The 25341-nt window shown below is 39.2% G+C and overlaps 1 protein-coding gene across 3 annotated transcripts in view; it reads left to right on the top strand.

Moving 5' to 3' along the window:
- The window catches only part of LOC144529274 (uncharacterized), a 45874-nt gene that overhangs the window by 1935 nt on the left and 18598 nt on the right, over positions 1 to 25341 (top strand). Inside the window, exons 3-27 of one of the 3 annotated variants that reach the window (XM_078268273.1) lie at positions 378 to 534; positions 755 to 947; positions 1359 to 1430; positions 1658 to 3524; positions 3626 to 3718; positions 4122 to 4235; positions 4368 to 4521; positions 5056 to 5248; positions 5554 to 5622; positions 6815 to 8639; positions 9112 to 9201; positions 10501 to 11085; positions 11550 to 11623; positions 11908 to 12063; positions 13890 to 14050; positions 14156 to 14315; positions 14417 to 14611; positions 15527 to 15686; positions 17293 to 17357; positions 17617 to 17867; positions 18593 to 18773; positions 21091 to 21291; positions 22656 to 22806; positions 23171 to 23283; positions 23640 to 23744. In XM_078268273.1, the coding sequence (XP_078124399.1) occupies positions 378 to 534; positions 755 to 947; positions 1359 to 1430; positions 1658 to 3524; positions 3626 to 3718; positions 4122 to 4235; positions 4368 to 4521; positions 5056 to 5248; positions 5554 to 5622; positions 6815 to 8639; positions 9112 to 9201; positions 10501 to 11085; positions 11550 to 11623; positions 11908 to 12063; positions 13890 to 14050; positions 14156 to 14315; positions 14417 to 14611; positions 15527 to 15686; positions 17293 to 17357; positions 17617 to 17867; positions 18593 to 18773; positions 21091 to 21291; positions 22656 to 22806; positions 23171 to 23283; positions 23640 to 23744 (7385 nt within the window). Of the gene's footprint in view, positions 1 to 377; positions 535 to 737; positions 948 to 1358; positions 1431 to 1657; positions 3525 to 3625; positions 3719 to 4121; positions 4236 to 4367; positions 4522 to 5055; positions 5249 to 5553; positions 5623 to 6814; positions 8640 to 9111; positions 9202 to 10500; positions 11086 to 11549; positions 11624 to 11907; positions 12064 to 13889; positions 14051 to 14155; positions 14316 to 14416; positions 14612 to 15526; positions 15687 to 17292; positions 17358 to 17616; positions 17868 to 18592; positions 18774 to 21090; positions 21292 to 22655; positions 22807 to 23170; positions 23284 to 23639; positions 23745 to 25341 lie in introns of those variants that run through there. The other 2 variants (XM_078268274.1, XM_078268275.1) reach the window with 2 other exon arrangements.

Below are 25341 nucleotides of genomic sequence, written 5' to 3'. Positions count from 1 at the left end.
AGTTCTTCAGAGTTCTTTTTCTGTTACGATGTGAATGATTCAAAACATTAACTGGTGTGTTAGAAGGAGTTGGAAATGAAATAAGCGCCTTCTAGCGAAGATGCAAAACTTAAAAAAAACCATTGCTTTACTAACTGTTTTTTTCTGAGTTAAAGTAAGACGTTCTGGGACATTTTACGATAACCCAGTTTAGAGTCAAACACAACAGACTGAGGGGAAATTTGAATTCTGCATAGTAAAAGATAAAAGAAATACATGTAATTTGACTGCCAAGAGGAAATATGTGTTTGGTAAAAGTAAAACAATGGTCATGCAAATTGGTCATTACACTTGACTGTAATGTGCATTGGTTTTCATGTTAATCTTTGCTTTCCTAGGGAGAGGAGTGTTTACCCACAAGGCCATCGAACCGTCCACGTTTGTTGTTGAATATCGGGGGAACATCTTTTCTCACAAAGACAAAACGCCTAAGAAGAAATGTGATTCTCTTAATCATTTTTTGTTTGAGTTTTCATGGAAAGGAGCACAGTGGTGGTAAGTTTAGTCAGAAAGAGACCTGGTGAGGTTATCTACAGCTTATTTATTTATTTTATTTATGAGTTTGGGACAATGCAAAAAACAGGTTACAATAACATGATACAGATGTGTTTCATATATGATTTCTAGCCAATCCTATTATTATTGTTTTATAAGTAAAACAACATGGTTAAGTGCAGTCATTTTTAAGAATTCAATAGGAGTAATTTGCTTGCAGCGTTGATGCCTCGAAAGAAGACGGGACCCTTGGACGACTTGTAAATGATGATCACATAAGTCCCAACTGTGAAATGAAGAAAGTTGTCTGTGAGGGAAAGCCACACTTGTGTCTGTTTGCAGTGACAGAAATATCTCCAGGCGAGGAGATAACTTACAACTATGGGGATTCCTCTTACCCATGGCGGTCAAATGTAAGTCCTGCAATAATACTCCCTTCATGACAATAATAATGTTCAGTTTTTTAAAACTGTATTAGAGAGAGCCTTCTCTCATTGATATAGAGTAAACAAATATGATACAAAAGTAATACATAAATGGAAATATATAAAATATAATAAACTGGCAACTGAGTGTATATGCCATGTTTTATATGTAAGGTGATATAAGGTTTTGACTTGAGATAGTTTCCAGGCCTACCGCTCTGTATTTAGAGCAAACGACATTACACTTGTAAATCACAGCAGATCTTGTGTTTTCCTTTTTTTATATTTATATTTTAATTAAGGCAGTAGACAAAGTGACTCGGATTTGCAGTTTGCTATGCAGAAAAATCCAGGTGTCAAATTTCCATGTGACTTTTGTATTGTGTTTGACATTTACAGGCATCCTGTGATGGAGCAAGTACTTCTTACTCAGACTTCTATGCTTCTTCATCAACACCAAGGAATAAAAGGGTATGTAAAAGACTGTCTGCATTGACTTTTCTGTCCACTCCAGCAAATGAGACCATACTGTTGTATAAGCAACATAAGCACACTGCTCTCAAACACCTCTTAAGCTCACTGATAAAATAAACTGTGGGTTGTGTGTTGTTTCTACTGGCAAAGCCGTTTTTTTGTACATGTATGTATAAAACGATGTACTGTATGTATAACATTTCTTGTTTGTACTGTATTTCCAGATGGAGGACTCATCAGCTTCCAGTTTTGAAAATCCCTGCTCTGGTGATGATGGTGACGAACTATGTGGCAGTGGGCCAAGTCATGGCAATGATAGTTTTGCAGACTTAGACTCTTCTCAAGAGATGACGGGGACTTTGATGCTGCAACCAGACAATGCTTTATACACCGAGCAGGAGGATGAGGCTGCTTCCAGCTCTAAAGAACTCTGCTGGGATGGAGACGACGGACCCAGCGATTCTCCACCAAACACCAAAGGCCCTACCTGCACCAGTAAAAATTATTGTTACGTTTGCGGGAAAGGCTTTGCTAAACTTACTCGTCATCTTTTAAGACATGCTGATGAAGAGCCTGAAATTGCTGAAGCTTTGGCATTACCCCAAAACTCCACGGATCGAAAAAAGATATTCGATGAGTTACGTAACTGGGGAAATTACCTACATAATAAAGAGGCATTGAAGAATAACAGTGGAGAGTTAAAACTGAGAAGACGACCAAAAAACATGGTGATCGATCCCAAAGCACATGTGCACTGTCTATATTGTAAAGGCATGTATGGACGTAAGGATATGTGGAGGCATGTAGCCAGATGTCCGTCTAGGACGTCAAACCCTGCATCAGGCGGTAAGACAAGAGTCTTAGGTGAGATTGCTCTTGCCGAGTTACCACTCTCCAAAAAGATTCCATCTGATGTGAGGAAGATACTCTCAGATATGAAACAAGATGAGATTGCATCAGCAGTTCAAAATGATTTCCTTCTAATACAGCTGGCACAGAATCTGTCTGAGAAGTATGGAAATAATTCAAGTGAGCACATCAGACAGAAGCTACGAGAAATGGGAAGGCTTTTGTTAGCACTGCGTGAAAAGTCAATATTTAGCTTCGAAGATGCTGTCAAACCCAAAAACTTCTTCAAAGTTGTTGAGGCTGTCAAAAACCTCGCTGGTTTCGATGAAAAGATGCAGAGCTATAACAAACCAAGTCTTGCTTTGAAATTAGGACATTCACTGAAGAAAATAGGCACCATTGTCCTCACTGGAGCTGATGGCAATGAGCAGATGAGAGACGCAAAGACATTCATGAAACTGTGTGCAAAAGAATGGTTTGAACATGTCTCCCAAACAGCCCTCGCTTCGTTGAGTGGACGAAGAGTAAACAACCCGTCTACCATACCATTCACACATGATGTGCAGGTGTTCTTCAGGTACCTAGAAACAACCACAGCTTCTGCCATTGAAAGCATGGAGAAGTATGAAAGCCAGCAGGTCTACAATGCACTTTGCAAAGTGACACTTGCACAAGCATCAGTCTTAAGCAAATGCGCACCTGAGGTTTCAAAAATGACACTGAAGACATTCCAGGCGAGAGACGACTCTACGCAAGTGTTGTCCAAGAACTTCATTAGGATAAATATTCCAAGCAGTACTGGCCAAAATGTTGCAGTCTTGTTGACCTCTGAACTTGTCAGTGCAATAACTTTGCTTGTGAACAAGAGAAAAGCATGTGGCGTACACAAAGACAATCCTTTCTTGTTTGCAAAGCCTGACTCTTCTCCCACAAGCCTCCATCACGGAAGGGTCTGCATCAGGGCTTTTTCCGTTCTGTGTCGTGCAAAGAACCCAGAGCATCTCAGGGCGATGCGTTTTCACAAGCACATTGCTAGAGTCTTCCAGATTCTTTACCTGGAGAACGACGAGTTGGATCACCTCGCTAAACTGTTGGGCCATGACATCCGGGCTGACAGGGACTATTATCGCCTGCCAGAAGCAGCTGTGGAACTGGCAAAAATTGCAAAACTTCTTCTGGCAATGGAAAAGGGTTCTCTTGAAAGATTTGAAGGAAACTCTCTGGACCAAATTGAGATTGAAGGTATGTATCCAGTGTAATACTGACCTGCCAGTGACTGTTTAGTATAAACAATCTACTTAAACTACAAATTAATACATATTATATCTTGCTTTTTATTCAAGATGAATTAGAGCCAGATGAGGAACAGGGCAACCCTGAAAACTGTGATGCCGAGGAGGACATTGAAGAATCAGATCTTTTACTTCAGCAGAGCGGTATGTCGTGAAGATAACTCCTCCCTGTAACCAATCATTTATCTGTAATATCCAATCCATACTTTAATTTAGAATACTTTTCTTTGCAGAGGTGGCACTGAAGTTGATAATGCACATTTTACATAGTCTCTTACCTGATTTTCTTTTGTTAAATTTTAATAAAATCAAAATCCTTTTAAATATTCAAAGGTGATACTAATTACTAAAATGAAATGACACAAATCCAAAAGAATCATGATGAGGCAATACATTACAACACAAGTTAGAAACCATAATAACTTCTAGTGGAAGAAAAACTGACTAGACTAAACTAGATAAGACAACACAGGTTGAACACGTCTTTCCAAAAAAAACCAAAAAAACAGGGTTTGCGTGTTGGTTATTTTTTGGATAACTTTTCCAGATGCTGCGGAGCAACAAGACAGGCAACTGACTCCTGAGCAAGATGCCCTGGAGCACATCAAATCTTGTAGAGACAAACCCTTCCTGGAGGAAAGGTTTATAGACCCCTTTAAAGGTTTGTTCTTTTTTATTTAACCCTTTATTTAAATGGTAGCCTCTATGAGATCGATAGATTTCTGTACACAGGAGTATCAATGGGATGGTTGGTCAATAGTTGGATGTAACATGGACTGTCTTGCTCTTACAGGTAGAGGTGTGTTTACCCATCAATCCATTGAGCCATCCACCTTTGTTGTTGAGTTTCGGGGGAACATCTCTCACAAGGAAACCAGGAAAAAGGAGTGTGGTGATACTCTGAACAGTTATTTCTTTGACTTCTCGTGGAATGGAACAAACTGGCAGTGAGTTTACGTCTTCTTTTTCAGATTTTTCATTAAAGGGTTGAAATTGTCTACATTGGCTTTTGTTATAGGGAGAACTTTACTGTATTCCAGATTAAGAGTGATGTAACTAGATCTCACTCACCTGTGTGTGTGTGTGTGTGTGTGTGTGTGTGTGTGTGTGTTTATTTTCACTATGATGGAACTAAACCTGACACTTTATGACTCACAGTAATAACGACCAATTTCAGACAATGTTCTTGAGCCCCCTAAAAAGGGTCTAAAATCTGTGTGTGTGTTTCATTGACTATATTATTTATATTTTAACAGCAGTTTACATTCAAAAGTGAGACTTTGGAAAAAGAAGGCAGAATGTAAAATAAATGTAAAAAAGTTATGTTCACACGTAAAACTGAGTCATTTGAGTGCAGCAGGTGTCCGTTGCCTTGTCTTGAATGATAGAATCAGTCACCACCATCAATCCCAGTCATTGTCATAAAACTGATATTTAAGGATTTTAAGGTTGAATTTTCATTAAGGGCATTTTGTTTGCAGCGTTGATGCCTCGAAAGAAGACGGGACCCTTGGACGACTTGTAAATGATGATCACATAAGTCCCAACTGTGAAATGAAGAAAGTTGTCTGTGAGGGAAAGCCACACTTGTGTCTGTTTGCAGTGACAGAAATATCTCCAGGCGAGGAGATAACTTACAACTATGGCGACTCCTCTTACCCATGGCGGTCAGCGGTAGGTTTATTTTCTGTTTTTAAACATTTGCCTTGTTTTTGAAAGAAAGGGAGTTATTGTCCATTATGTCATTGATAATATGTCTAAAATATTTTCATTAAACATTTTGTCAACAAAACCTGAACATTATAAACTTTTCCTGAGTAGCATTTATATCAAAACTGTTGTAATGGATTGCTTTGGATTGTATAGGTGGCCATAATAAACTGGTAAGGTGTTTGAAATAACACATTTCTTACACTTCTAAACGTCCTATTGTGTTTTCATATTTACTCATTACTTTTCTGTATTCTCAATATTAACAGGAAACCAATGAAGAACTGAATACATCACAAACAGACGTAAATGCTGCATCTTCACCAGAGAATGAGGGTGTAAGTGTTAAATGTATTTCCCTTATTAAAAACCGGGTAGATGTGGCGTTGGAGGGTTAGACAAGGCTGTTATTTAAGAACTGTACCCCTTATGATGTCACTGATGTCTCCATTAAAACTGCAGCAACTTTTTATTAATTATTTCAGTATTGATTAATCTGCCAATTAGTTTCACAACAAACTGTGATTGTGTGCTCGTGTTTTCTTCAAGTTTCTGATGGTTGTGAAGATTGTTGATAGTGAAGAGAAAGTTAAGAAGTTGAAGAATGACTCAATTATCTTCTCCTTTTCTAGTGACCCACATCTAGCAAAGCCATCTCTATAAATGTGTACCACACTGTGAATGAAAGAATGTAAATACAGTTATTGTGGCGACACATAATTAAAGCTCGATCTAGTGTTGCAATGGTGATATGAATGAGTGATCTGGCTCTGAACTATAAATCAAAAACTACAGCATGCAGGTAGCTACTTTTCAGCTGGACTCCAGCTGGAGCTCCCAGACAAATGCCCCAGATCAGACGCAATTCCACATTGGCTTGGCGCTCGCAAATCGGCGCTGAACTGTACAAAGACGCAAGCTAAATATCTCGCTAATGCATCGCAAATGCACCCCAGATATCTCGCAGATAAATAGCTGGACCAGGGGGATGAGGGGAAACCTGCGGAAGGAGTCACCGGTAACAGTAGGAACTTTACTGAATGTGTTGCATTTGCAACATTGACCAAAGTTGTTGTTGCAACTTTTCTAGAGGAAACTGGCTATAAATAGTAAAGACGTGTGCAAACTAATGAGCTATTTTGTGAACGACAACATCAACAAGCATGACTACAAGGAAAGCCCTGCATCAGGAATTCCTCCTGGAGAAAGATCTTGTAGTGTGTGACCCCCTGTCCCCAGTCAGTCATGTACTGTAAAAACAAAGACTCCAATTAGACGACGGAAAGCTGTAAACAGTACTGCAATCTGATGACTTTTAAAGTTGTTGTGTGAACTAGGCATAAGAGAACAGCATAAGCTAAACAAAGTTAAAGAGACAATATGAGAGTTATGAGCTGTATATTGGTAGATGGAAGCTGTCAAAGAATTATAACATCTATAGTTCATATGGCATACTTGGGAGGTACTAGATTAGCATGGTTTTGTGTTTGGTTATGTAAAGTGTGTAAAATTATTTGTTCATAATTGCAGGCTGAAGACTCCGCAGGACTCTCAAGTTCTGCAGCATCCTGCTGTGATGAAGACTATGTACCTTCTCCCAGCGACAACTGTCAGAGTTTCACAGAGTCAGATTCTCCTGATGATTTTACCTCTGATGAAGAGCTCAAAGATCCCTCCTTCCCCAACGAAAATGATGAAAATCTCAAAGACCACTCCTTTACCAACAGAAATTATTGTTACGTTTGTGGGGTAGCTCAGTCTAAAATTTCTCGTCACCTTTTCACCCATAGACATGAAGAACCTGATATAGCTGAAGTGTTAAGACTACGCAAAAACTCCAAAGAACGAAAAACGCTACTGGAGAAGTTAAGAGACAGAGGAAATACCAAACATAATGAAGAGGTTTTGAAGACTCGCTGTGGACCACTGAAACTAAAAAGAAAATCAAGCGTGCCCACCAATGCTAAAACACTTGCAACCTGTGTATATTGTAAAAGCATGTACATTCGTAAGGACATGTGGCGACATATGCAAAAGTGTTCTGCAAGGAAGTCCTCAGAACCTCGGTCACGTGGGAATATTAAAGTCTTAACTTTGATTGCTGCAGCAGAGTCAACGGACCCCCAAAAAATCTCATCAGATGTGAGGAAGATGTTAAACACATTGAAGAATGATGAGATTTCATCTGAAGTCTTGAACGATTCCTTTATACTGCAGCTGGCGCAGTGTTTGTACCGCATGAATAGAGGAAAAAATAAAAATTTGGAAGACCTCAAACAGAGACTGAGGCAAATGGGACGACTCCTGTTAACATTGAAGAAAAAGTCGATATGTAGCTTTGAAGATGCTATCAAACCCCAAAACTTCAGCAAGGTTGTTGAAGGTGTGAGAGAGCTCACTGGCTTCAATGAAGAGACAAAGTCCTGTGACAGACCAAGTGTGCTGAAGAAAATGAGAAATTCGCTTAAGAACATTGGTGGCATTAACTTCGCCAGAGCTTTGAAAGAGGATGCTGATAAAGAGACGATACATGAAGCAGAGACATTTATAAACTTGTGTGCGACAGAATGGAGATATGGCCCTTCATCAAAGACAAAAGTAAACAACCCGCCAACCATACCGTTCATTCATGATGTGCAGCTTTTCTATCAGTGCCTGGAGAAGACAGCAGCTTCTGCAGTGCAAAGTCTCACGATGTACGAAAGCTCTCCGGTCTATTCTGCACTTCTCAGAGTGACACTTGCACAAGTGTCAGTCTTGAACATAAATACGGCCAAAGTTTCAAAAGCAACGCTTAAGTCATTTAAGGAACGTGACAAGACTGAACTTCATGAAGACGCTGCTGTCAGCCAGTCACAGTTTGAGCAAATTCTGTCCAAGCACATCGTCAAGATCAACATTGAGACCGATAGTGGCCAAAAGGTTGCTGTTACGTTAACCCCTAAAATACTCACTGCAATGACACTGCTTGTGAACAAGAGAGACGCATGTGGTGTACATGAAAACAATCCCTTCCTATTTGCAAGACCTGATGCCCCATGTTCAAGCTTCCAGCGCGGACACCAGTGCACCAGCATTTTTGCAGCTCGTTGTGGTGCAAAGAACACAGCGAACCTCCGGTCTGTGATTTTTCATAAGCACCTTGCAAGACTTTTCCAGATTCTCAGCCTCACAAATGACGAGCTTGATCAGCTAGCCAAACTGTTGGGCCGTGACATTCAGACCGACAGAGAGTATTATCAAACACCAGAGGCAGCTGTCGACATTGCAAAAATCTCAGAGCTACTATCAGCTATGGAGAATGGATCTCTTCAAAAATTCGAAGGGAAATCTCTCGAGGAAATTGAGATTCCAGGTCAGTGTCCAGTTCGTACTTTAAAGGTGTTGATATGGAGTTGTGCTATGTTTGCAGACAACAACAGAAGTTATGTTTGCATACAGTCTTAAGTCAAAAAATGGAACAAACAAGTTGACTGTATTTGCTTCCTCAAAACATTTGCAGTGCCGATTTCCCTTTTTTTTTCCTTCACGGTAAATTACCACCACTTGTCAGTGTGAAACCGTCGGCAAAAAAATGTGTATGTTCGTGTACAAGTAAAAAAAAAAAACAATAACACGGCCATAAGTATGTTTTAATGGCATAGTCTTTACATGGCTTTTAGTGAAATAAGATAATCTAAAGTGATTATTCGAATCTAATTGTAATGATAAAATGCAACATGGAGTATTACAGTGTTTGTATTAATGTCTTGAATTGAATTTAAACTATATACACCTTGTCCTCTTTGGTACTATTCATGTATACATGTCTTGCTTTCCTTTTGAAGATGAATTGGAGCCAGATGTGCAGGACAACTCAGAAAACAGTGATGCTGAGGAGGACAATGAAAAATCAGAAAGTTCTCTTCTGCTGGGCGGTATGTAATGGACACAAACTCTCCGATTACCCATTAGTCTGTATTATCGATTCTGTCAGAGTAGTTTTCCATGCAGACATTTTCATTGAGATTGAACTTGGTAATTCAGCAATATTACAGGAAAGGTTTTCTTTAACTTCAGTGATGCTTACTAGCCGCATCCCTGTCGTGGAAATAATATGACGTTAAATCAAACCCTATGACTTTATTTTGTAATGTTGCGATTATACAACAACGCTTACCAACAAAATACAAGTTTTAATCAAACTGTATTCATATTGTGGGCCAATTCGCTTTCAAAATAAAATAGAGGCGATTTCTAGTCCCTCCCTGTTTAGTCAGCCAGCTAACTTAAGCTAATCTTAGCTTTGTAGAGATCGTGGGATGTACCAAACTGAATAAATACAGCAAATATAAACACCAAACTGTTTTGCTAGCTCAATCTTGTTATAAGTAAGACATCTGCTGAAAAATATGTTTTCAAGGGATAGATATAGATAGTATACTAGACTATACTATACGTCCATGAACTTCAAGCAACAGGGACGATATATGGTTCCTGTTTAACATGAGTTAGCCAGTCATTTAAGCTAATGTTAACTTTGAAGAGATCATGGGATGTCCCAAACTGAATAATGACCGCACATATATAAACACAAAACTGCTTTGCTAGCTCAATCTTGTTGTAACTGCTGAACAAATAAACATTTTAACAGATTTAGCTCCAGTACGTCTGCGAAATTCACATGTAGTAGCTATTTTTATCAAAGTGTCTTGTCACCGTCGCAGCTGATGTGATCCAAACTATTAACTAAATCGATAAATCCGATGTATCACTTTATATAAATTAGTTGGTAAGCTTCTCTGTGTTCCACTGTGGTTCCTGATTTATTTTCATGAATACAAATGTTTCAAAAACAGTTCATGATTCACTCTGTAAAGTTGACATGGAAATGGCAGAGTAACATTTCAAGTGATGCGCCTGGTGTGCTCAAGTGGTCTAGGTGTGCTGTCATGCTGATTGGAGCACGTTCTAAATGTCTAGTTGACCAATCAGATTGCCTGGTCGGATCTACTTGTAGTATAATGCCCATTACTACATTTTTACTGGCACAAGACTACCCTCCATGACCAGTTGCAGTTTGAGCTGTAATAGGGCAAATATATACCTAAACAAGGTATTCTGTTTAATTTGTTGACTTCAAAGAAAACCAATGAAACCAAATGGAGAGGCTGAATGGTAATCAAGTGATAAGTGTTGATAATCTTCTCACATAGCTGTACCTGTATCTTCTCCAGATCTCCCCTTCACAAAAGGCTCCCTTTTGGGAACCAAAAAACCCTGCAGAGCTTCTATGTCGAGGAAACGTAGCCGAGGCCGGAGCAAGAGGCAGGAGAGTGAAACTGAGGCATCTGAGCTGAATGATGAGAAAGACGCAGAGGTGAACACAGAGAGGGACGACGGGTCAGAGGAAATGCCTGTGAGCTGTGCTGTCAGCACACCCGAGAAAACAGTGTATCGTAGCAATGAGGACGCTACACATATTTCTTTCAGTGATGGCGACGATGACGACATGAATGTGGACTTTGACATGGACACCGACGACGACGTCAGAAATGAGGAAAATTATGAAGATGGTGACACAACCGGCTCAGCAGCAAGGCCTCTGATACCACATGTGACGAAGCAGGACAAAGACAGCAGTGATACCAAGAAGAACGACCGCTCACTTTACAAGCACACCAGTGTTGCAGACCTTGAAGAGACCACGGACGTCGATACAGTCAACAATGTGGAGAGAAGACAAAATCAAAAGAAAGGAGGGAAGCAAAATAACTGGATTGATGTGGATAGCAGGAGTTTATCTGACTTGTTAAATACAGGTAAAATAAATCTGGTGGCTCGAGAGGAGAGTCAGGGCATCACCAAAGTCATTAGGACGCATCATCTAAGAACCAGGGATGTCTGTAGAATTGTTTTTTTTAATTTTGTTACAAAATTTTCCATCTAGAAGATTTTCTATTTTCAGTGAATAAGTTTCAACTTTGACTAGTTAGCAACGCTACAGGGAAAGTCAGGGTATCACAAAAGTCATGAGAATTTATACTCATGGGGCCTTGAACATTTGAAGAAAATATCACTGCAATTCATCCTACAGTTGTTGAGATATTTCACTCAAAACTAAAAACCTGTGCAGCTAGAGGAAAGGTCAGGGCATAACCAAAGTCAGTCAGCTTTATCATGAATGTCTGTATAGAATTGCATGGCAATCCATTCAATAGTATAGCATTTGAACTGCGTAACAAAAACCTGGTCTTACACCCATATTTTATTTCATTATTTATAGAAAAGAAGAACAAATTGTCAGCTGCAGTGATCGGAATGAAAGAAGTAAAGATATTAATCCCCAAACTGGACATTGTGAGTATCCAATTTCTTTCTATTTTCGCTCATTATTAAAAATGGGTTCAAAGTATGAATTTAAACATTATTTATATAAACCACATCACTCTTCTGCTGAAAAATGGCTGAAGTAAAAAGATGCCTGTTTTTCTCTTTAGACTCTGGCTTTCGATTATACACAGTTAGAAATTATGTTATAAATGGCAAGGATATTTAAACATCTCAACAATACTTGATTTGAACAAAGTATCAGATTTCCTGAGTGACAATGTTGTCTTTCATTGTTGTTGTTTTTGTCTCAGGAAAAGTTTCAGGCTTCAGTCAAGAGTTCCCAGTTATCATCTGAGTGTAACGCTGTCAAGTCGCCTGTGAAAGATCTGCCCATCCATGAAGACAACAACCAGTGTCCAACATCCTCTACGTCCACAGACGTCCAAAACAAGCCCAGCTATGCAAAGGTAGGGAAAAACACTTGAATTCATATGCTGTTTATCAAGGGAACATTGCATTTACAAAAGTATTTAGGCACATTAAATGTATGTGATTACTTTATAACTTTTGTATTTTCATATACAACAAACAACAGATACATAACAACCCACATCCCACCCACCCACATCGCACCACTGCTACAAAGAAAAGCAGACTATAAAATAAAAAAAAGAAGAGGGGGAGGACAACATTCACATCATACAATGTCATTAGAGTCCATCTGTTCGACCAATGTAAGAACAGGTTGCCAGATATTACTGAATTTAATATTATTACCTTGTAAATAATAACGAATTTGTTCAAGAGTTAAATAGTGCGTAACCTCATTGATCCAGTGTTTAAATACAGGTGGAGACTCTACCTTCCATTTTAATAAAACAATGTATCTGGCCAAAGAGAGTTGCAAATGCTATCACAGTTCTATCCCATTTGTCTATGCCAAGTTCCTGTGGTACTACTCCAAAAATGGCAATGACCGGTGATGGGTCAATATGAGTATGCAATGCTCTAGAAAGAAAAGCAAAAATCAGCTCCCAAAACTCAGACAATTTAGGGCAGCTCCAAAACATATGTGACAGAGTGCTCGGCTCTGTATTACATCGATCACACTCTGGGTCAATATCAGGTGCAATTCTGGCCAACTTTGCTTTTGACCAATGTAACCGGTGAGTAACTTTAAACTGGATAATGGTATGTCGTAGACAGATAGAGGATGAGTGTATGTTATTGAGAGCAGCCTGCCATAGCTCGTCAGATATTTCTGTATCCAGCTCTCCCTCCCATTGATGTTTTAATGCTGTCAATGGTTTCAGATTATCCATACTGAGTAGAGAGTACAACCTGCCAACAACTTCCCCAAGCCAAAGGGGCATCTTAAGTATTTTGTCTAAAAGGGAATCTGTTGGTATCAATGGAAAAGAAGGAACATTTGTAGAAACAAAAGTGCGAAGTTGTAAATATCTAAAAAATAATGTGAGTTAGGAATGTCAAAGTGTGTTTTTAAGTGCTCAAAAGATACAAAGGTGCCACCCATATATACGTCTTTGACTGTTTTCAGTCCCTTTTCAGTCCATATTTTAAAAGCATCATTCAAGGAGGGAACGAACATGTTATTTCCCACCAAAGGGGTATATATGGACATCTCAATTATAGAAAAAGCTCGTCTGAACTGTATCCATATCTTGAGGGAGTGCCTCACAACTGGATTTATGCAGTATGTTGATACAGATTCTGAAAGGGGTATTTTAGAACAAGCTAGTGCATGTAAAGAGACTTGTGTGCAGGATGCACGTTCAAGCTGTAGCCACTTGGGACTGTCTTCAGCCATAACTGGAATCATTTAAATACCCTTGAGTAATGTTTAAGATAAAATCATCTGATCGGAGTACGTGCCATCTACATTTTAAAGGATAAGCAAGCATTCTTTGAAGCTTCATTCAGAGCTAATCGGAGCAGTTCAAATCTCACATCATTTCCTCTGTACAATATGAGGAAGATATTTACCTTTTTTTTTTATCTGCACTTTCATATAGTAGTTTATTATTCTCAGTTTTAGCCTGTTTAAAAGCAAGAGTGTATTCTATTAAGTGCAAAAATTGAGAGATAAAAATCTGAATTTTTACATTACAGGTCTAATCTTAATAAGAAAACGGCAATTTTCACAGATACATATCTATTGTCGTGTCTTATTGCAATTCCATTTTGAATGCCATGGGTCTTGGTATTGCTTTACTTCATTTGCACGTGTGTGTATATGAACCTCACGTTCTTTATATTCTCTCTCTCGTATCAGGCGTCAAAGATGAACTGCTCCCACTGCAAGAAGAACATGACGAAGGGCCAAACAGCTTACCAGAAGAAGGGTTTCACAGATGTCTTCTGCTCCAAAAACTGCCTTTTCGAAATGTTTCCTATCAACAAACCAGTCACCAAGACGTGTCATTACTGCCTCAAGTGAGTCTGTGCAAAACATCCCTTCATCTCAAAGTAGAAGTATAAGAGTAATGTTGTAGTAGTTTCAATTTTTGAGTGTGTTCTGCGTTCTTCTTGTTCTGTCAGGGCGATATCGCAGCCTCTAGACCTCATCATGGCGGTAGTGGACATTAAAGGAACTATGAAAGACTTCTGCAGTACGACCTGTCTCCTCTCTTTCAAATCCAACACTGGGTCCACCCAAACACCACAGCAGCTCTGCAGCATGTGCAACGCATCCTGCACTGTAAGCAAAAAACAAATGTCATTTTTCTACAACAAAATGTGTTCATTTCAACCATAAACTCTTTGTCGTACTCACTGCTCCTGTATCATTATCTTCCACAGACCACATGTGAGTTGACCCTGAACGAGGCTGTCCACACATTCTGCAGCAACTCCTGCTTGGATGGTTTCCGCAGGGACAACATGGCCGTCTGCGAAAACTGCCGCTCCAACTGCCGCGACAAGCCGCTGAAGCTGGAGCTGGAGGAGGGGACCAAAACCATGTGCAGTCATGAATGTCTGGACGAGTTCAAAGAGGTGCTGAAATATCGAAATTATGGTCACTTAAATTGTCAAAGACAGAAAAACATTACAGCTTGAAAGGGCAACACTAAAAAACTGTATATATACATAGCACAGGTCTGAAATCATCCCCATAGTGTCCAAGCTTTAAGCAAATCATGGTTTATATAAAAGGACAGTGGACATATTTTTTAAATGTTTAGATACACAGTCTTAATCCATGTGCTGTGTGCGCTCAGTCACCATAGACAACAGCATGGTTACAGGTGTAGAGAGGGTAGGCTCACTAGCATAATGACCAGAGCCTGTCTACAAGATATTTTGTACATTCAAATCATATTTAGTTTTATTTCACTTTAGTTTGTTGTTTAAGTCCCCAGCAATGTACCAGAAATTAAAAATGTTTATAGACTGATGAAATAATAATAGATATAATAAGCACAATAACAAAATGGGAATGAGGTCAAATATTCTTCAATAATAAACTGGGGTTATCTATATTTTTGTTATTTTCAAGATATTCCTTAAAAAGACCAAAACCAACGATGTGCGGCCAGAAGTGGCTCATTGTAGTTCTTAGCTCCCTCCGAACAGAAGGAATTACTGTGGCAGGATTAAACGGTGCATTTGTTCGGGACTATTTTCAGCCACAGATTATTGCACATTTGAATGTGCTAGTGAGTATTTGTGGTACCACAGGGGCTGCAGTCAGGTCAGACTGAATGGTTATTAGATCAAGTTTTTTTGTTCTTTGATGAACTAATTGACCAATAGTCTCGGCACAAATAAAGATTATTAAAATTTCCCTTAAATGGACCATTAGGGGCTCAATGCCAGACAGTGAGACGTTTGCTCACTGATTTAATAGTTTTGCTGAATGAAATCATTATTCTACAACATGACATTCTCTTTTCTTTTTCTGTTCTACAGAAAATCGAGACGCTCCACCAATGCACCATGTGTCACACTTCTCAAACAATTTCAGACATGGTTGATTACAAAAACGACAACAACGTGGTGAAGCTCTTCTGCAACCGCAGCTGTGTGACATCATACAAGCTACGGCCCGCAACTGTATACAAGCTTCAAGGTACTGGACAATAAGTTTGTCAAGATGGCATTTTTTTTCTTGTCTTTTCACTCCTTTCTCTCCTCCTCTTTAGTGAGTATTAAAAAACACAATGGGCTGTGTTTGTGTGGATGGGTTTCTACAGCTACCAGTGAGACAATAAAATATGATCCAGGAAGTCCAGAGTATGTCAAACATCGTGAAGTTTAGGATTTATCATATTCCAAAACGCTACACAGTGGTTGGTAATAACACCTGCTGCTGGTACAGAATTAACAACATATTTGCTGCTTCATATGCTGCCTGCGCTCCATTTAACAGAATCTTCCCACCCTTGCGGCTACATAAGAGTTGGCACAGCCAAATGGGGCACTGCTCTGTTTTTCTATTTACAGGCATTTATCATGCCAGCTGACATCCCCCAAAATATAGGCAGCACAGTCTGACACAGATAGGAGAAAATGTTTCCTTTGCTGGTAACACTTTAATCCCCTGTTAGGTAGCATGTATAAGCAGTGTATGGACATTTAATTTAGCATTCATAAGCAGTATATAACAATTTAATACATTGTGGATAACACTATGATGTAGTTGTAAGCAGATATAAGTGTTTATTAATGTATTTGTCAATAACTGACTTCTCCCGTGCACCCATAAGTGGAGGTTGGTATATAAACATAATGAATGACAATATAGTGAAACAATATATCATAATTACATATACACAGATACATAGAATTCCAAAAATCAATTCATATTTTTTTTATTCGTTTTTGTCGTTTTGTAATGGCGTGTATACTATTGTCCTGAAATGAGTTTAGCTCGCCATTCCCATAAATGGCGCTGCGTCGAATTCACGCTGACGCCTGGGCACTTGTTATAATCAAAAGAAGAACGAGTTCAGCAGAAGAAGTTTAGTCGGTGCAAACAATGGCAAACCTCACAGAAAGAATTATTCAACCTGCTCCATCCTCACTGAAGGCGAGAGTTTGGGCACATTTCGGCTTTTATAACCTCGAGGGGAAGACGGAACTTGATAGGAATCATGCTATATGCAAGCTTTGCAAAGCGAAAATTAAGTATTTTGTAAACGCCACAAACTTGAGAACTCACACGGTACGCCATCACCCGGAGATTAACATTAAAGACGTGGACGAACAACAATCTAAAGTACCTAACATGCCAGTCAACCAACACGCTTTCAGTGCTCTAAACTCCCACCAAAATGAACAAAATGCTCTTTTTATTTAACAGTTTTATTTTATACTTGAATTAAATGTATTTGAAAGCTGGCCAAAGCTCGGCACTTTGCAGTTTTTAGTTGCAAAAGTTTTTATTTTTAAATTGTATGTCTACTGCAATCACATGGGAAAAGTAACTACATTTACATACTGTGACTCGTTTTTTGAATCGAGAATCGTTTTTGAATCGAAAATCAATTTTGAATTGAATCTTGAGCCTAAAAATCGATATCAAATCGTGACATTTTCTGAATTGTGCACCCCTAGTTTAATTAGTCACACGTTAATGGAATGAATGGATTTGAAAATCCAACGATAACTTCTGTGTTCTGTACAGTATTAGCAGTAAACCTGCTAAATTCACGTTTTCTGATATCTTTCCTCAGAAAACAAAAGCTCAGGTCAGTTGAAGACGAGGAAAACAGGCAAACAATCGAAACAATTGAATCCTGTGAGTATTTCCTACAATAAATTAATTTCATGGAGTAACGGTAAAAACATGAAGGTGTGAGTTAAATCTGCTCCACACGAGAGCCATCTAAAGCAGAAACAGCATTTGCGAACTTGATGCCTTTGTTATTATGTTTTAAATAAAGCTGTCTTCTGTGTATTTACATGACTGAATCAGTTTGTCTGATTCAAGTGAAGCTGCCTTACATGCGAGACGAGCCATGTCTTCTAATCATTGTTGTCATTAATTATAATCACAGAAGGAAGTAAAGATCAGTCAAGACTCCGCTGTGAACGAAAATGATGCCGCTGTAGCTGCTGAGTTGGACAACACAACATTCATCATTGAAGCCTCCTGCGTTGCCTGTTGCAACTGTGGGCAGAGACTGCAGAGAGGAGAGACGCATTACCAGCCGAAGAGTTCACAGGATGTTTTTTGTTCAGCCGAATGCCTCTCTGAAAGACATCCGCACAGCAAATTAGCCACCAAAAATTGCTACAACTGCTTCCAGTAAGTCAAGGATGTTTTTCTTTGTGCTTTTCAGATAATTACATTCACATTTGTTAACAAAGTTTAAAAGTTATGATAAATAATCTGCAACTATTTTAAAAGTCGATTAATCATTTAAATGATTTGTTCCTCCCCTAAAACATATAATTTCCTCTTTCTGTCTTTTGACACATGGGGCTACTGTTCTTTCTATTTATTTCATTATATGTGCCCAAAGACTTAATATATGATAAGAAAATAGCTCAGAAATTACCAGAAACTGGTATCTATGTACTCAAACCAAGTTGAATATCAAAGATATGCACACACATGCAGTGTATGAATATTTAATTTAATTAAATCATTTTATTTTACATGTCATCTAAAAACTTCAAATGTATATGGTTAGATACTTGCCCAGAGTATGTCCTACGGGATTTCAGACTTTTCGTTTAATCTTTTGCTTTAAGTGGGGAATTGTTTTCAAGAAAAACAATTTGCCTTTTTCAGCTTCTCAGTTGTGAGAATGTGTTGCTTTACTTTGTAAATGTAAGTATCATAAACTAAAAATCCTGGCTTGTTGTGTTTATCAGAGATTTTGTAGATTTTTTTTTTTTTAGTTTTGCAGGTCAAGCAGCGTTAACACTCGAGGTACTGAAGCAAAAGATATTCACCCATTCTTTGGAAAAACTAAACAAAAGCAACATTTTCTGACATTGAATCTCATCTTGATCTCCTTCCCTCAGGGTGATAATGCGGCCTCACAACATTATCTTGGCCCCGGTGGATGATTCAGGAACTATGAAGGAATTGTGCAGCGACTCCTGCCTCGCTTCTGTTAACTCCAAGAGAAAAACGTCTTCCCCCAAAACCCCATCCCTAACAGGACCTCGGTCTGAGTGCAAGATGTGCGCCAAATATTGCTACGTAAGTAAAAAATAAATTGATTCTTAGTTTTTGTTTTACTTTGTTACGTCAATTATTTTAATATGTATTACTCTGAGGATTGTGCCGTTATTTGTTGGTATGATATACAGTGGTGTGAAAAAAGTGTTTGCCCCCTTCCTCATTTCCTGTTCCTTTGCATGTTTGTCACACTTAAGTGTTTCGAACATCAAACCAATTTAAACAATAGTCAAGGACAACACAAGTAAACACAAAATGCAATTTGTAAATGAAGGTGTTAATTATTAAAGGTGAAAAAAAATCCAAACCATCATGGCCCTGTGTGAAAAAGTGATTGCCCCCTAAACCTAATAACTGGTTGGGCCACCCTTAGCAGCAACAACTGCAACCAAGCGTTTGCGATAACGTGCAATGAGGCTTTTACAGCGTCCTGGAGGAATTTTTGGCCCACTCATCTTTGCAGAATTGTCCTAATTCAGTTACATTAGAGGGTTTTCGAGCATGAACGGCCTTTTTTAAGGTCATACCACAACATCTCAATAGGATTCAGGTCAGGACTTTGGCTAGGCCACTCCAAAGTCTTCATTTTGTTTTTCTTCAGCCATTCGGTGGTGGACTTGCTGGTGTGTTTAAGATCATTGTCCTGCTGCAGAACCCAAGTTCGTTTCAGCTTGAGTACACGAACAGATGGTCGGACATTCTCCTTCAGGATCTCTTGGTAGACAGCAGAATTCATAGTTCCTTTTATCACGGCAAGTCTTCCAGGTCCTGAAGCAGCAAAACAGCCCCAGACCATCACACTACCACCACCATATTTTACAGTTGGTATAATGTTCTTTTTATGAAATGCAGTGTTCCTTCTACGCCAGATATACTTGGACACACACCTTCCAAAGAGTTCCACTTTTGTCTCATCGGTCCACAGAATGTTGTCCCAAAAGTCTTGGGGATCATCAAGATGTGTTCTGGAGAAGTGAGACAAGCTTTGATGTTCTTTTGCTCAGCAGTGGTTTTCTCCTTGGAACTCTGCCATGCAGGCCATTTTTGCCCAGTCTTTTCCTGATGGTGGAGGCATGAGCGCTGACCTTAACTGAGGCAAGTGAGGCCTGCAGTTCTTTGGACGTTGTTGTGGGGTCTTTTGTGACCTCTTGGATGAGTCGTCGCTGCGCTCTTGGGGGTAATTTTGGGCGGCCGGCCACTCCTGGGAAGGTTCACCACTGTTCCATGTCTTCGCCATTTGTGGATAATGGCTCTCACTGTGGTTCGCTGGATTCCCAAAGCTTTGGAAATGGCTTTATAACCCTTTCCAGACTGATAGATCTCAATTACTTTCTTTCTCAATTGTTCCTGAATTTCTTTGGGTCTCGGCATGATGTGTAGCTTTTAAGGATCTTCTGGTGGACCTTACTGTGTCAAGCAGCTCCTATTTAAGTGATGCCTTGATTGTGAACAGGTGTGGCAATAATCAGGCCTGGGTGTGGCTAGAGAAATTGAACTCAGGTGTGGACAACCACAGTTACAGTATGTTTTAACAAGGGGGCAATCACTTTTTTCACACAGGGCCATGATGGTTTGGATTTTTTTTCTCCTTTAATAATAAACACCTTCATTTACAAATTGCATTTTGTGTTTACTTGTGTTGTCCTTGACTTTTGTTTAAATTGGTTTGATGTTCTGAAACACTTAAGTGTGACAAACATGCAAAGGAACAGGAAATGAGGAAGGGGGCAAACACTTTTTCACACCACTGTAGTCTATATCCTTGACATTCCACTTCCAGGATTGTTCCAGTGCCGCAGGATATTCCGCCGGATGCATTTATTTTCGCCGATTTCCATTTCCTTCGGCTTTCTTTATTGTTTTTGAGGACTAGTGTTAACTGCTCCTCAGATCTCTGCAGGGTAATTCGAGACCGCTAGCTATCTATCCAATTGGAGTTTTCTCTCGCACAACTTTTTTGCAGCGGCTCTGTCTGGCGCTTAGCACCACCCATGAAGATTGTGATTGGTTTAAAGAAATGTCAATAAACCATCCCGTTATGCTGTATGGAGTAGCCAGACCTTCCTCCACTCTGCAGCGTGTGGATGGTCTGGCAATGCGAGACTATTGTGATATGATATTTCATGGTTTATTCATTTCATAAGTTTGGAGACCAAAGACCAAAACCATCAATGCCTTTGTCTTGTCTGTCAACACTTTTCAACTAGCTATATCAGGCTATACTTGTTAGTAGGATCAATTCATTCTATCCTTCTCATTGGATATAAAAAAAAAATTAAAAAAAGATTCAGAATTACCACAATGCTATCAATCCACATGCTCCTTTTATCATCCTCAGTGCAAATTCAGGATGACCCTGGATGGCTTGATGCAAAGAATTTGCAGCGACTGTTTCATCAACTACCACAGAACCAACAACTTACCGGTGCCTATTTGTGACGTCTGCGGCTCCGTCGGCCTCGGTAAACGGATCCTGCTGAAGGCGGACGACGGCAGTAAAACTATCTGCAGTGAAGAATGTCTGATCAAGTTCAAAGAGGTGCAGCAATCAAATGTCAAAATCACGATCACTTCAACCTGGACCCTATTTTCCTGTTTTTGTGACTGATGGGAACAACAATCTTTAAAAGTGGTCCAGTATTATTAAGCAAGATCGCTTAAGTTGGCAGCGGCGAAACAAGCTAAAATGTAAGTTAATAGGGCAATTGTCCCGCTTGTAATTACCTTCACAAAAGTGCTTGTTTTTCCACTGCCAGGCTCAGATTATTATTCTAAGTGTCTGACAACATTATGGAAAGGATTTCTAAAGAGGTCGACCTCTTTAGAAAGAGTAAGGTCGAAAGAGTAAGATCCTTTTTTTAAACCTAAAAACATCCACGTAATTGCGTCGCTAAACCCACCAGACTCCATGTAAATAAACAGTAATTTTAGCATCGTAGAATATACTTAATTCAAAGTCGACAGAAACTTTTTTTTTCGTCTTTTCACAACTCTAGTTTTGGTTGAAATAAACGCATAGTTTACCGATTTACATGTGAAAATGTTTGCTCTATACACGCTAAAAATATTGCTTTTTTAAATGGAGTCTGGTGGGTTTAGCGCTAGCGACTTCAGAGCTGTTTCTGGTTAAAGATAAACCTCTCAAAGAGGTTTTAAAGGTCTATGTCTGAAGGGATCCCTTCCATAATGTTGTCAGACACTTACAGTATTAATCTGAGCCTGTCAGTGGCAAAATGAGCACTTTTGTGAAGGTAAATACAAGCTGGACAATTACCCTATTAACTTACATTGTAGCTTGTTTCGCCGCTGCAGACTGCAGCGATCGCGCTTAATACTGGGCCAATGTCAAAGATTGTTGTTCCCATCAGTCACTTAGACACAAAAACATAGGAAATTGGGTCCAGGTTGAAAAAAACAGTAGTTACCCTTTAAGGAACTGGTGTTGGTATAGCTACAACTTCCAAATTAGCAATGTACAAACTAGCACATTATTATGCAGTACTGAAGACCATGCATATTACTAAGCTATAAATACACCAAGCAGTGTATTTATGTACAGGCAACATCAGTTGGTCTCTTAATTATCAAACTTATTTCCTTACATTTTGCACATATTAAGTTGTGTTGCATTGATTTGGAAAAAGCTAAATAGATAAGTAATTAAATATGTTCTCAGACCAAAAAAGAAATTTGGAAAATATATAGTTTTTTACAAACAGCCAAATTAAGTAATTTCTGTTCAGTTTTTTCTTAGAGAGAGAGTCAAAGAGCGGAGTGGCAGCAAAGTGGATTGGTTGTTAAATACACTTGATAGATCACAGGTTCAAACACTATTATAAGACTCATCTGATCCTGCACTGTGCCTCACTTTGTTTCTCTGCTGTATTTTTTAAATCTTTACAGAAAGTTCAGGCGCCTCAGCTGTGCCCCATGTGCCAGACGTCCCATTACTTATCAGACATGGTTGAAAGAAAAAATGATAAGGGCACGTTGGACTTCTACTGTAGCAACAGATGTATGATGGTACACAAGGCTCAGTCTATCACTGTGTCAGGTACTGCACCTACTAACTAGAAAATAAAACTATCTCTTCCCTCCCACTTTCACTCTCATCACTGCCTTTATTTGCATTGTTACATACTTGTGCACAGAATTATTATATATTATAGAATGATTTATGATATTATATTATGAGCAGTTTACAAATGTGCGACAAAGAATAAGTTGCACTGGCTGCTTACTTTGCTAAATGATGACACTAAAACCAGGAACTTTTCTGATCTCTTCACTGAGTTAGAGCTCGTCTGTTTATCTGTTCATCAGCTCATCTGTTCAGCAAAGAAAAATCTCTCTGTAGACCACCATATGTTCCATTTGACCCATATGTATTTGATTAGTGTTTTACCATGTCTTTATAGGAAGGATGAGCCTATCACCTCAAGAGAATGACATTAAGGATGTGAAGCCGTCAATATCACCTGAAGAGAATGACATTAAAGAAGTGAAGCCATCCATACCAAATCTGGACTGTGTGAGTATTATGTGTAATAAAGTTTTCTGTAATAATTGTAACGCACCAAAATCAAGGCAGGACTTTAAACCACAGCATGTATATGATTTCTTTCAATTTTTGCAGTGATGTGTGTGTGTGTGTGTGTGTGTGTGGGGTGTAGAGTATAGCAATTTGACCAATTTCGTGGCTCATAACATTAGTTGCACTACAGCAAAGTATTTCTTCTCTGGGTATGTTGGTATGTTGCATTGTACACACATACAAATGTAGATATGCTGAATTACACACCAGTTAAAATCATCACAATTTTCTACAGAGACTTCTCTGTTAAAGTGACACAGCGAATCTGGCTCTCTCTTCAACTCCTCATCCAGATAAAAGAAGAGCCCATTGATGAGGAGTACACCCAGAATCTCCCATCATCCATTTCCACAGAAAACATCAAGGATGAGCCTAAAGCAGGAGATGATGTGGCCAAGGTGGGACACATTAAACGCTTCATAGGAGATTAAAAAGTCCTTTTTACAAGGGAGCATAACACATGTAGACAGATTAAAAGTCCATAAAATGTTACCTACAGGTGAGTAAAAGTCTTTAAAGGAACACGCCGACTTATTGGGACTTTAGCTTATTCACTGTATCCCCCAGAGTTAGATAAGTCCATACATAGTTACCCTTCTCATCTCCGTGTGTGTCGTAACATGGATGTATTAAGAGATAGAAAGGTTTTTTTATATAATCACAATAGTTTGTATATAGTTAGTTAATCAGTTAGCTTATATAGTCGATAGTGTCACATAAGACACACCCATCTTCTAACCGTATACATACTGGGAACTATTCTCAGAAGGCGAAGCACTGCTACTTCTGCTACTTGGGCGGAGTGATTTACTCGCAGCACCTGAGAATCCCCGTGGTGAGGAGCAGAGAGTTCGCCTGGAATTCCCTTCGAGTTGCAGTAATGAGAGTAAACAATTACTAGAAATCAGCAATTATTAGATAGTAAATGCATAGTTTACATTCATGGGTGTTCGCTGTATTGTAAAGAGCTGCGACAATAAACAAGGGACACCAGGTAACACCATGATGTTTCATAGAATTCCAACCAAAAATGCTGACCTGATGAACTTATGGCTACTTGCTCTGGATATAGATCCAAACACACCTGTAGCCATCATCAAGTACCAACGTGCTTGCTCAGAACCTTTCACTGAGGACGACTATTTTGAAAAAAAATGAATTTGCCACACGGACCATGAATCGTGTTCTGAAGGATACGGCCATCCCATCGATAGTACAGACAGGACAAAGTGGATCACCTGCGGCTGCGGTAGTGTTCCGTTATGTTTTTAGGTGACTACTGTAATAGTGCCATTAGCTAGATCTAATGTAACGTTAGTGACACTATAATAGGGTGGTCACTACCATAGACAGTATATAAGAATGGACCAACAGATGCCGTTGCTCTGGACGGAGACCAGTGAAGGCCATTAGAAGCACTTTTCCTGTGTGCGCCGAGCGTTACTGCGCAGCCTCCAACTGAGAGAGACGACGTAAATGTGACGTGAGCAACCTGTCTGAAAGTTGTAAGTCTTCTGGTTGCTGTGCCAAGAGAAATCTCAATCATTTCCAATATCGCAGAGACGGAGAGCGTAGGTATATGTAAGGAGATAACATGGACACAGGCTAATTATTGCTAACTAAAATGCTAGTTAACATTAGTAATTAAACTTAAACCGCTAATGTAAGTCCAAACAATCTGCGAGCTTCTCCTGTACTATACGATAATTCCTCTACTGTGAGACAGTAGGTCGCGTGGTTATGACACAATCGTTAGCCTATTTTTACAAAAACGGCTGCTACGGAGCCATAACGTGAGGTACAAGGTAATGGAGCCATTTATACATTGTCATGTTTCTTTAGAAATAAACAATGGACAAATAAAGCCTTTAAACGCTTCAGATGTAAAGTTATTCACTGTCAAAGTGACGTCAAAATGAATGGCAGTCAATGGGATGCTAACGGGGGATGATGGCTTATTAGCATCAAAATGGCGCCATAGGAGGTTCCATAGAC

Source organism: Sander vitreus, chromosome 14 (assembly GCF_031162955.1).
Source record: "Sander vitreus isolate 19-12246 chromosome 14, sanVit1, whole genome shotgun sequence".
NCBI lineage: Eukaryota > Metazoa > Chordata > Actinopteri > Perciformes > Percidae > Sander > Sander vitreus.
This window is presented reverse-complemented; position numbering and strand designations above follow the sequence as displayed.